Here is a 12,815-nt window from a genome sequence, read left to right on the forward strand (position 1 = left end):
CTCCCCCTGGTGTATTCGATATGCCAAAAACAGTAACAAGTCTCACAATGGAGACGTTACTGGTTCTTGCTCGAGCAAATCGATGAAAAAGAGGACGACAGTGGTACAGTGACAGTTGTTTCTGTTTTGAGGTCACACCCAAGCAGCACTCAGTGATCACGCCTGGTGGGCTCATGGGACTGTGTGGGTTTCCAGGGATCAAACCCAGGTCAGCATATATAAGACAAGTACCCTGACCACTGAACTTTCTCTCTGGCACCAATTTTATCTTTTCTTGAGCCAAGTAATATTCAAGTAACAGCCAAGTGTATCTGAATCAGAGTTTTTTTTTTTCCTTTTTGGGTCACACCCGGTGATGCACAGGGGTCTCTCATGGCTCTTCACTCAGGAATTACCGCTGGCGATGCTCGCGGGACCATATGGGATGCTGGGAATCGAACCCGGGTTGGCTGCATGCAAGGCAGACACCCTACCCACTGTGCTATCGCTCCAGCCCCTGTATCAGAGTTTTTTTACTCAGTTATCTGTTCTTGGACATTTAGGACTGTTTCCAGATTTTGCTCTTGTAAATAGTTTTGCAGTGAACAAAAGAAGCCAAAAGTCTTTCCTAAATAGAGTTTTGGGGACCGTATGGTAGAAGTTCAGAAGTGGTATTGATGTGTTATCTGGAAACTCAATTCTTAGGTTTTTTTTTCTTTTTTTTTATTAGTTTATTTTTAATTAGAGAGTCATCGTGAGGGTACAGTTACAGATCCATACATCTTTGTGCTCGTGTTTCCCTCATACAAAGTTCGATAACCCATCCCTTCACCAGTGCCCATTCTCCACCACCAGTAAACCCAACATCCCTCCTCCCCTCCCCAGTCCCGTCTCCCCCCACCCCACCCTGCCACTATGGCAGGGAATTCCCTTTTGTTCTCTCTCTCTGATTAGTTGTTGTGGTTTGCAATAAAGGTGTTGAGTGGCCATTGTGTTCAGTCTCTAGTCTGTATTCCGCCCGCCTCACCCTTCCCCCACATGACCTCCAACCACATTTTACTTGGTGGTCCCTTCCCTGAGTTACCCAGAATGAGAGACCAGCCTCCAAGCCATGGAAACAATCTCCTGGTACTTATTTCTACTATTCTTGGGCGTTAGTTTTATAGTCTATTATTCTATATTCCACAGATGAGTTCAATCTTTCTATGTCTGTCTCTCTCTTTCTGACTCATTTCACTTAGCATGATACTTTTCATGTTGATCCATTTATATGCAAACGTCATGACCTCATTTTTTCTAACAGCTGCATAGTATTCCATTATATAGATGTACCAGAGTTTGTTAAACCATTCATCTGTTCTAGGGCACTCGGGTTTTTTCCAGCTTCTGGCTATTGTAAACAGTGCTGCGGTGAACATATAAGTGCATATGTCACTTCGACTATACTTTTTGGCTTTTCTGGGATATATTCCCAGCAGTGGTATTGCTGGGTCAAATGGGAGCTCAACCTCTAGTTTTTTGAGAATCGTCCATACTGTTTTCCAAAAGGGCTGAACTAGCCGGCATTCCCACCAGCAGTGTAGAAGGGTCCCTTTCTCCCCACATCATCTCCAACAGCGGTTGCTTTTGTTCTTTTGGATGTGTGCTAGTCTCTGTGGTGTGAGGTGGTATCTCATGGTTGTTTTGATCTGCATCTCTCTGACGATTAGTGATGTAGAGCACTTTTTCATGTGCCTTTTGGCCATTCGTATCTCTTCCTTGGTAAAGTTTCTGTTCATTTCTTCGCCGCATTTTTTGATGGGGTTGGATGTTTTCTTCTTGTAGAGTTCAACCAGTGCTTTATATACCATTGATATTAACCCCTTATCTGATGGGTATTGTGTAAATATACTTTCCCATTCTGTAGATAGTCTTTGTATTCTGGTCACTGTATCTCTTGCGGTGCAGAAGCTTTTTAGTTTAATGTAGTCCCATTTGTTGATTTCTATTTTTACTAGATTGCTTAGTTCCGTGTAATCTTTGAAGATACCTTTATCTTCAATATCGTAGAGGGTTTTGCCGACCTTGTCTTCAATGTACCTTATGGATTCTGGTCTGATGTTGAGGTCTTTAATCCATTTTGATCTGACTTTTGTGCATGGTGTCAGGTCGAGTTCTAAGCCCATTTTTTTGCATGTGATTGTCCAGTTGTGCCAGCACCATTTGTTAAAGAGACTTTCCTTGCTCCACTTCACATCTCTTGCTTCTTTATCAAAGATTAGATGATCATACATTTGAGGTTGTGTGTGGGGATATTCCACCCTGTTCCATTGGTCTGCAGTTCTGTTTTTGTTCCAGTACCATGCTGTTTTAATTGTTACCGCTTTGTAGTAGAGTTTAAGGTTGAGGAGGGTGATGCCTCCCATCATCTTTTTCCCAAGAATTGTTTTAGCTATCCGTGGGCGTTTATTGTTCCATATAAATTTCAGGATTGCTTGCTCCGCTTCTTTGAAGAATGCCATGGGTATCCCTATAGGGATCGCGTTAAATCTGTATAATGCTTTTGGGAGTATTGCCATTTTGACAATGTTTATTCTCCCTATCCATGAGCAGGAGATATGTTTCCATTTCCTCATGTCCTCTTTTATTTCATGGAGTAGAGTTATATAGTTTTCTTTGTAGAGGTCCTTTACTTCTTTAGTTAAGCTGATTCCAAGATATTTGATTTTCTGGGGCACAATTGTGAATGGGATTGCTTTTTTCATGTCCCTTTCCTCTGTCTCATTGTTTGCATATAGGAAGGCCATGGATATTTGGGTATTGATTTTATAGCCTGCGACTTAGGTTTTTTTTAGAAGTTTCCGTACTGTTTTCCAGAAAGGTTGAATCTGTTCTACACCCACAACCACACTAACATTCTATTTTTCATTTATGATGTGAGCCAGTCTCTGGTGTGAAATAATATCTGTTGCTTTGATTTGTGTTTTCCCAATGACCAGTGATGCAGAACATTTTTTTTTTCATTTATTTTTTGGTACTCTGAAAGCCTTCTTTGAGGAAGCTTATGTTTACCTCTTCTCCTCATTTTTCCATGGGTTTGATTTTTACTTGTAAAGTTCTACCAGTGCTTCATATATCTTGGAACCTAACCCTTTGTCAGGTGGGTAGTGGCTATTTTATTTTCCCCAGTCAGTGGAGTCTCTTTTGTTCTGATCCTCATTTTTTTTTTTTTTTGCTGTGCAGATGCTTCTTAATTTAATATAATTTCAGTTGTTTCTCTTTGTTTCCTGTTGTTTGACTGATCACATTGAATCATTGAAGATAACTTCAGATTCAATGTTGTGTGTGGCTCTGCCTACATTTTTCCTATATAATTTATAAATTCTGCTTTGGTATCTGTTTTGAATTGACTTCTGTATATGGTGTGAAATAATGGTCTGAGTTTTGTTTCTTTGTTTTAACCATAAATGTACATTGTATTTTTAATTAGCTATTAATTTGGTTTGGGGACCAATACATCACTGTGCTCCGGATTTAACTCCTGGATCTGTGCTCAGGAAACTTACAATTCTTGGGGAGCATATGGGGTGCCTAGGACCAAAGCTCGGTCAGCCACATGCAAGAAAAGAGCCCTACTTACTGTATTATTGTTCCACCCCCATGCATCACTGCATCACTGTATCACTGTCATCCCTGGTATTCGTCGATTTACTCGAGCGGGCACCAGTAACATCTCTATTCCTCCCAACCCTGAGATTTGAGTAGCCTCTCCTTACTTTCTTTCCCAATGATTGGAGGCTCTTTCAGGGTCAGGGGAGTGAGAGGAATGAATCCTATCATTACTTTTTTGGGCATATAGAATACACCACGGATAGCTTGCCAGTCTCTGCCCGTGTGGATGGGATATTCTCTGTAGCTTGCCGGGCTCACTGAGAGGTATATGTATGTATATACAGATAGATAGCTATAGGTATAGGTAGATATAGATAGATAGATAGATAGATAGATAGATAGATAGATAGATAGATAGATAGATAGATATGACTCTGTGATTTGTTTCCTACTGTCTGAACTCCATCAAATGTGGTGTGGTAATTATGGAAAATGGGTAGGAAGAGTCTTTATAAAAGACGGTCTGTAAAGTGGCCAGGAGTGTGGCGGTGGTTGGATAGTGGAGGTGGGCTTCGGGGCTGGGTTCCTTGGGGCGGGGAGGATTCTCACCCGCCCCCTTCTGGGGCGCCCCACGTGGAACCAGCCTGGCGTGGTGTCCAGTAGCATGGCTATGGGGCCTTATTTTATACTCTGGTCTGGGAGGAGCAGCCATTGAGATCTGGAGGGTGACTGATGAGATTATCTGGTACCAACGGGGTGTGGCAGGGTGAGGCTTATGAGTGTGACCCCTGGGTCAGGGAGACTGGGGGTAGCAGGCGGAGGACCTCTGCTATGGGTTCTGTTGAGTCCAGAGTCCAAGGTCACAAAGTTCCGCATTATCTGGGTTCCGTGGGATTTTATTTATGCATGAGGCTCTGTGGCTCGGCCGTAGTGTCCGAAAAGCGGCCTGGAGCATAGCAGCAGTTGGGTAGTGGAGGTCGGCTGCCGGGGCTGGGTCCATTGGGTGAGGAGGGCTCTCACCCGCCCCCCGCTGGGGCGCCCTGAGTGAAAACAGCCTGGTGTGGAGTCCGAAGGCATGTCTATTTTAAATTAGTGCTTGAAAGTTTGGATTCTGTATTACCCGAATTGATTGAATTAACTGTTTATTATAGTTTAAATTACAACTGAATTGAAACTCCAAAAGTTTCAACATTTTTCAGGACTCATGTGACAATGCAATTTCACATTCTATTCATCACTATTTCTATGCTATTGGAGTCAGGTGGCAGATTTATTTCCTGGGACTGACTTCCCAAATAACCATAGAAACAGTATTCAGTTCACGTCTGAGAATTTCATCTCTCCGTGCCCTCTCCTTTGCTGCTTCCTACTCTTGGTGGAACTTTTGTTCTCGTTACTTAGCGCTCAGGATCTGTGGGTACATTAACTAGGTGCTTCAATAGGAGATATACTATTTCAAAATATGAACTTTCATTTAGCATATAATTTAAATATATAGACATAAATCTATATTTGAAGTACCAATAACCAAGAATTTGGTGCAATTTAAAGTATAGTGTATTTTTCGTATCTATCACTGAGTAACAAAATTGCCTTTCTCCTTGCAGAACATGACGAATGTGTCACAAATCAGCACAGCTGTGACGACAATGCTCTGTGCTTCAACACCGTGGGAGGCCACAGCTGTATCTGCAAGCCAGGCTACACCGGGAATGGAACGACATGCAAAGGTAGGCTGCTTCAGTAACGCAGCCCCTCTCTGTTTCTCTCTACCTTCTCTCCCTACAGATGTCTACGTCATGGCCTGTTCCAGGGTAGAGTGCTTTAAAATATGTCACAGAGTTTCTTTTAACTCTTCCCATACTCTTGGGTTTTATCAGTATTTAATACGTGAAGTATTTAGCATCAACTTAATTTCCCTGATCTCAATCACAGTGGGATTCATCTCTGTTTTCCTCTCCTAGATCACATGGATGGTCACATCCTAAGAATTTTTACACAGAGCTGCTCTATCACTGAAATTTTTTTTTTATTCTTTTATTGAGTCACCATGTGGAAAGTTACAAAGCTTTCAGGTTTAAGTCTCAGTTATACAATGCTCAAACACCCATCCCTTCACCAGTGCACATATTCCACCACCAAGAATCACAGTATACCTCCCCCCTCCCCCCCACCTCCCCAGCCCCCCACCCCGCATGTGTAACTGGTAAATTTCACTATACTTTCACTTTACTTTGATTACATTCAATATTTCAACAAAAAAAATTCACTATTATTGATTTGGAGTTTCTCCCCCCTAAAGTCGATCTGCTGAAAAGAAAGCATTTGGTAATTTGTTTTCCATTGCTGAGAATGAAGAGATATGATGTCAGGAGGCCGCACTAGCAGCAGCACAGTTTTGGATTTCTGTATTTTAGTATTTTAGTAACTAAGTCCAGAGAAATGTCTGCCAGGAATCGCAACATTGTAAGCTTGTACCTCTCAGCTACTTTATATTCCACATATGAGTGCGATCTTTCTATGTCTGTCTCTTTCTTTCTGACTCATTTCACTCAGCATGATACTTTCCATGTTGATCCACTTGTATGCAAATTTCATGGCTTCATGTTTTCTGACACCTACGTAGTATTCCATTGTGTAAATATACCAGAGTTTCTTTAGCCAATCATCTGTTTTCGGGCACTCTGGTTTTTTCCATATTGTGGCTATTGTAAACAGAGTGGCAATGAACATGGAAATTCAGATGTCATCTCTACTATACCTTTTTGCCTCTCTGGGATATATTCCCAGGAGTGGTATTGCTGGGTCAAATGGGAGCTCAATTCCTAATTTTTTGAGAATCGTCCATATTGTTTTCCAAAAGGGCTGAACGAGTTGGCATTCCCACCAGCAGTGAAGGAGAGTCCCTTTCTCCCCACATCCACGCCAACACCAGTTGCTTTTGTTTTTTGGGATGTGGGCCTATCACTGAAATTTTAAATTCAATATTTTTTGTCTAACCACTCTTAACACCTGAGCGGTAGCACAATGGTTAGGGCTTTGGCCTTGCATGCGGCTGACCTGGGTTCAATTCCTCCATCACTCTTGGAGAGCCCAGCAAGCTACCGAGAGTATCCTGCCCACACAGCAGGGCCTGGCAAGCTCCCCGTGGCATATTTGATATGCCAAAAACAGTAACAAGTCTCACAATGGAGACGTTACTGGTGTCTGCTCGAGCAAATCAATGGACAATGGTATGACAGTGCTATAGGGCTTGTCTAACCACAAGTTTCTCTGCTTCCATATTTCCAATGCTATTTATTCTGTAACTCTTGATTTTCATTATTTTTATACTTTTTATATACTTAAACAAACTTCCTAACTTCAGATATTTTATTTTTTGTTCAAACATGACAACTGGGACTGGAGAGATAAGTTGGATGCTTGTCTTTTTTTTTTTTCTTCTTTTTGGGTCGCACCCGGCAATGCACAGGGGTTCCTTCTGGCTCATGCGCTCAGGAATTATTTCTGGTGGTGCTCAAGGGAACATATGTGATGCTGGGAATTGAACCCAGGTCAACTACATGTATGAAAACACACTACCTGCTGTACTATTGCTCCAGCCCCCTGGACGCTTGTCTTGCATGTGGTAGACCCATGTTCAAGCCCCAGCATCCCAGATGGCCCCCCCAAGCCTGCCAGCAGTGATTCCTGACTTCAGAGCCAGGAGTACCTTCCCAGCACTGCCAGGTGTGGCTCCAAAACAGAACAAAACAAAACATGACAATTATTTTAGCAAGGACCATCAGTCATTTTCCAGTGGGAAATATCTCTCTCATACATTTTCTTCTTTACTATTTCTTCTGTACTGTTGAGTACTAATTGACTGTGTATGTTATGTTATAGATGCTCATTTAACTAGTTTGTCAGTACCAGTCAATGGGTCTTTTATATGCTATGCTGAACTCAGATTTTCATTTTCACCAGTAGATACTCCAGCTATACTTTGTTTCCCACCATTTATTCACCCTTTCATCTAGATAAACTTAGTTTTCACTTCATAAAGCAGAGGATCTTGTTGACTTTCCACCACCTTTCATAATGTATATGTTAATTATTATGTCAGATACTTGTTTGTCCAAGTCATTTTAAATGTCATAATGCCCATTGCCTAGATAACACTGCATCATCATTTTGAAGTTAGTCAAAATGAGTAAGTCATTTTGATTTATTAAAATATCACACTATGGCACTGTATATGTGGGGATATGCAGTAACTGGTATGATTGTTAATGTAGTGGTCCATAAGGATGTGTCTTAAGACATGATCTATAATAATACATTTGACGTTGATATGGATACAATACAGAATCACTCTGGTTTGAAAGAATCTATCTGATATGTGCTTTCTCTATACTTCAAATATTTAAGTATAACACCATGAAGAAGATCTGCTCATTTTGGGATGCAAACATCACAAAAATTCCCTTCAAGAAACTAAGCAAATCTTCATATAAGCCAGACTATTACTGGCCTTACTAAACTCAAGCCTTAGGACCTACCAAAACGTCCTGATGTTCTGAGACTCCACTGGGGTTTAATCTTTCTTCTAGAATGCCACAAGTTCTCTATTTCTCCATTATTCTGGCTCCTAATATTCTAGAATCCTAATTAGTGAAATATAGAGAAAACACATCCCAGATAGCTAGCACATGCTCATCTTGTTTGTTCATGACAGGTCCTTCAGGCTGAAGACAGCCCTAGCCCTTACAGAGTCCAAAATAAGCTGAAGTGGAAACATGCTTGTAGGAGATTTCAGCTGAGTTCTCCACGTCTCTTTGACAGAGTCATTGTCAGTGCTCACCCTTGCAATGACTTAAGTTCTAGGCTCCTTTTCTTTACACACAGAAAGTTTTCCCATCACTCACGCATACATGTAGTGAAACTTTCTTTGTCCTGTTCCCGAATGTGACCTATTCTTAAACAAAGGAAGGAAAAATCTATCTTAAGACAGTGATAGCAATTTCTCTTTCTATTGTCTAATTCTTTAGCAAGGTTGATTTAGATTTAGAAGCTTTCGAACAATGGTGTATATCATTAATATTTTGTCACTTTCCCCAGCATCTATTATGGTCATAACAGGATCGAATTTATTTTACTTCCTAATTCATAATTTTGTTCTCTTGATATTGCTTCCTAAGGAAACTGTCTAGAATATCTGTAATTTTGTGATGTTTAATTTCAAGTTGATTACAATGAAATTCAATTCTAATTTTAACATATTTCCTGTGGTGTAATATTTCTGTTTTTGTTAAAAGATAGTTGCTATTTTATTTATAATAATGCTTCAGTATTATATACATAAAATAATGAAATAGTGAAATAATGCTTCAGTATTGAAAGTAGGACTCTTTAAAAAATATTTAAATATTTTTATATCTGAATACTATTTATCTGAATATGTTATGTGAATAAGATTTGTGAATAAGAAATTAAAATACTACTTATAATTTTGTATCTATATCTCCAAGAATACAGAAAAAATATCTTGAACTCCTAGTTTCTGAAGTACTGAAATCACACATCTCAATTATTTCAGCATTTTGCAAGGATGGCTGTCGGAACGGGGGAGCTTGCATTGCTGCGAACGTGTGCGCCTGCCCGCAGGGCTTCACGGGGCCCAGCTGTGAAACAGGTAAGAAAATCATTCTGTCTCAGAAAAAAGTAGATTTTACATCAATGTATAAAGAAACTCATGAGAAAAAGAATGCTCCAGCTTTAAAGTGGGGCTGTGAGTAGCGAGAGGCTGGCGGCAGGTGTGGGAAGCATCTGTGACACGTGTTCACTGGGCTTTCCCCAAAAGCCACCAAGAAGATTGTGCCGCTCTTCTGAAGCGTGTAGAACTGTTTTCAGAAGTGTGTTTAGGATTGCCTAGGATGTCATGACTTCACAATTTATACTAGACCTTGGACTCCATTGTACCCTGAGACCCATCTAAGGTGAAGGATAGAGTTCAGGTTAGTGGCAAACTCACAGAGGCATACCACCTCCTGCATCCACACTTATGGATTGTTAATAGCTTTCTATTTGCTTAATTCAATATTTATTTATTGATATTTATTTTATAATATTTAAAGTTTTCAATTCCTTAAGTATTCTTCTTCCAAATACTAGATGATTAAATGATTGAAATGTATTCCTTGGGAGGCTGGGAGATCGTACAGCAGTAGGGTTCTGACCTTCTATGTCACTGATGCTGATTCGACCCCCAGCATCTCCTACAGTCCCTTGAGCCCTGAGAATCACTGGGGGTGATCCCTCCCAGAAACGCATTGTTCCTGTATAGTTTATAATTCAGAATAAACTGTTCTGTTAACTGAAGCCTTTCTGTGGAATGGTGTTTTGAACGTTATCTCCTAGTTAAAATCATGTCAGTTTAAGTTACGTTGCTTGTAGTTCAGCGACATCCAGTGGAATGCAACCTGAGGAAGTCTGATTATCTTGCATAGTGTTGCTTTTGTTGTTGTTGTTTGGAGGTAGCATGTTCTACCTCCATTCTGATTTAATAAAACACTGCTCAGAATGAGAATTATAAATGTTTCTATCCACGTTGGAAGTGAAAATTGTATTAAATATAGATTACTATATCTACTCTGCATAAAAGTATGTATGCTTACAAAAGGTCATCACTAGGTCATCAGTTTCTACAAGTGATGTTTCTCAAATTCCGATGATTGTTTTCAAAAGTCTTCAATAGAAAATGCGTAACTATGATGTGTGGAGACTCTTTCTTCAAGGGAGTATTTTTCAAATTCAAAATTCCCAAGCTTATTATACATTTTATTTTCCCAGAGAACTTATTAACTTATTTAAAATTAAACTTTCCGTATACCAGAGATGTAGCTAAGTGGTGGAGAGCATATATAAAGCCCTGGATTTAATCCTATCCATATACCTCCAAAGTATGGATTTCTGGTAGCTAGCTATTATAGAAATTACTGAATAAAAATAAAAATCAGGTGTCTTCACTGCAATGGTTCTCCAGTTTTCTACCCCAGGATCTCCCCCAGAATACCCCAGACCAAGTAGATTCAGGTACACGAAGACCTCCATTCTGCCAGTACCTCTGGTGACTACTTCCTGAACTTTTGTGCTGTTCCTCTGCAGTATGGATACTGAAAGACTTTTTCGGGGTCTTTTAATGATGTGGAATTTCTAAATAAAGGCTGTCCCAATATCTAGTTTGAATAATGGTCATGTTAAATCCAGCATTTCATTCTTCTCTCAGAAAATAATTATATTGAGATAGTTAAAATATGGAATGGCATAAGATTAATCTTAGTAATGTAAAATTTAAGACTGGACTTAAAATAACTCACTAGAATACTTAGCCTTTTCTATTTAATTATTCTTGAACTTTCATGTTTAAGAAGATAGTCCCAATCCAACTCTAAGTAGTCATAGCAGCCAAGGACTTTGAGGGCAAACTCAAAATCTGTGCAATCTTGGGCAAGTCATGTAACTTTTTCGTAATCTCTTTGCTCTTCACAGCTCTTTTTCTCCATTTACAAAGTATTCTAGGTTCCAAATGATTTTTTTTTCCTAAAGTAGAACAAATGCTGAATGCAAGTTCCTGGTTTACTCTCAAACCTAGATTTTTTGTTTTTACTAATATTAGGTTTTTTTTTTTTTAAGTTTTTGCTTACAGTCACTCTAATGATAAAGAATAGAGTTTTATTCAAGGAGATCTTGAGGTGTCCCACAGAGAGTAAATTCTTATATTTACAAGTTGTTATGTTTTAACCTAAAAAATAACCTTTTTAATTCCAGATCATGGAAACTAGTTACTTTCCTTTGGATAAAGTTGGTGCCCTCACCACTGGGTCTCAGTTTACCTTTTCCTTCTCAAACACGTTGGTCCAAGACTGTATTTTTACTAGTTGGTTAACAGGGCATTCATGGCTCCTATTAGAGAAAATGTAGTAATAAACACTTGTCATAAAGTGTTTGACCCCAATTCTGCTCCAGGTTACATATACTCTAAACCTTTACCTCCCAACACCATCACTTGTGTTGGCATAGTTCAAAATAAGACTGTACCCTTTAAAAAATATAACTTTAGTTGAGAAGGTACAGAAAATAATTTTCTAATCCACCCATGCAAAAATATTTATTATAACACTGTGTAAGCTGATCTAGAAACAGGATATCGAAATGAATAAAACTGTGACTCTAAGTTTGTACAAAAATTATAGCCTAGTGGGATAAAGAGACTATAACTAAGAAAAAGAATCTATATAATAATTCCAAGGAACAATTAGTGCTATAAAGAAATTAAAGCAGGTAGCATAAACTTACTTATTCCTGGGTGTGAGCTCAGGAGTGACTGCAGAGAGTGCCAGTAATTAAACCAGGGTCATCCCTTGGCAGGGCCTTACCTCCTGTGTCTCTTGCGTTCTCATGATGAAATCACTGAGAATTTAAAAAAAAATTGATAATTCTTTGAAAAACATTCTTAATGTGTCTTACGTTTACTAACCCTTGTCATTTTTGGTGATAAGATCTCATCCCCTTCCTCCTGATTTACTCAGACTGCTTCAGTATTGTGTTTCCTAGTAAAATTGATGAACACATTTATGCATTTCACAGAGACTATGTGTATACCTTTATTTTTGAATCACCATGTGGAAAGTTACAAAGATCTCAGGCTTATGCCTCAGTTATACAATATTCAAACACCCATCCCTTCACCAGTGCCCATATTCCACCACCAAAAAAACCCCAGTATACCCCCTGCCCCCGCCCCTTCACCCCCAGCTGTATAACTAATGAATTTCACTTCATTTTCTCTTTACCTTGATTACATTCCATATTTCAACACAAAACTCACTATTGTTGTTGGAGTTTCCCCCCAAGAAAGACAGCCCTGCTACCAAGGAAGCATTTGACAATTAGTTTTCCATTGCTGGGAATGAAGAGATATGTAGCCCCACTGCTCCAAGTACATAACTTTATTTTTCCCCTTTTTCCTTTTCCTTTTTTCTCCCTCATCCCCCTTCCCACGCCTCATAGTATGGTGGATGCCACGCCGAGGTTCTCCCTGAAAATGGGAAACCACCGGGAAAGAGGAATATTTCCTCTTCTCGGCCGGCACGTGGAGTAACAAAATTTTCATGGCCATTTAAAAGTTCCTGTGTCCGGACCCTGAGAGATGGCACAGAGGGAGATCACCTGCCTTAGTGCAGCTGCTGGCTCCATCCCTGGCA

General features: G+C 39.7%; 1 protein-coding gene across 1 annotated transcript in view; it reads left to right on the top strand.

Moving 5' to 3' along the window:
* The window catches only part of NELL2 (neural EGFL like 2), a 408,154-nt gene that overhangs the window by 276,234 nt on the left and 119,105 nt on the right, over nucleotides 1–12,815 (top strand). Inside the window, exons 14-15 of the mRNA XM_055141861.1 lie at nucleotides 5,178–5,300; nucleotides 9,149–9,244. Coding sequence (XP_054997836.1) covers nucleotides 5,178–5,300; nucleotides 9,149–9,244 — 219 coding nt within the window. The remainder of the gene's footprint in view (nucleotides 1–5,177; nucleotides 5,301–9,148; nucleotides 9,245–12,815) is intronic.

The sequence above is a fragment of the Sorex araneus genome, chromosome 6 (assembly GCF_027595985.1).
Source record: "Sorex araneus isolate mSorAra2 chromosome 6, mSorAra2.pri, whole genome shotgun sequence".
NCBI lineage: Eukaryota > Metazoa > Chordata > Mammalia > Eulipotyphla > Soricidae > Sorex > Sorex araneus.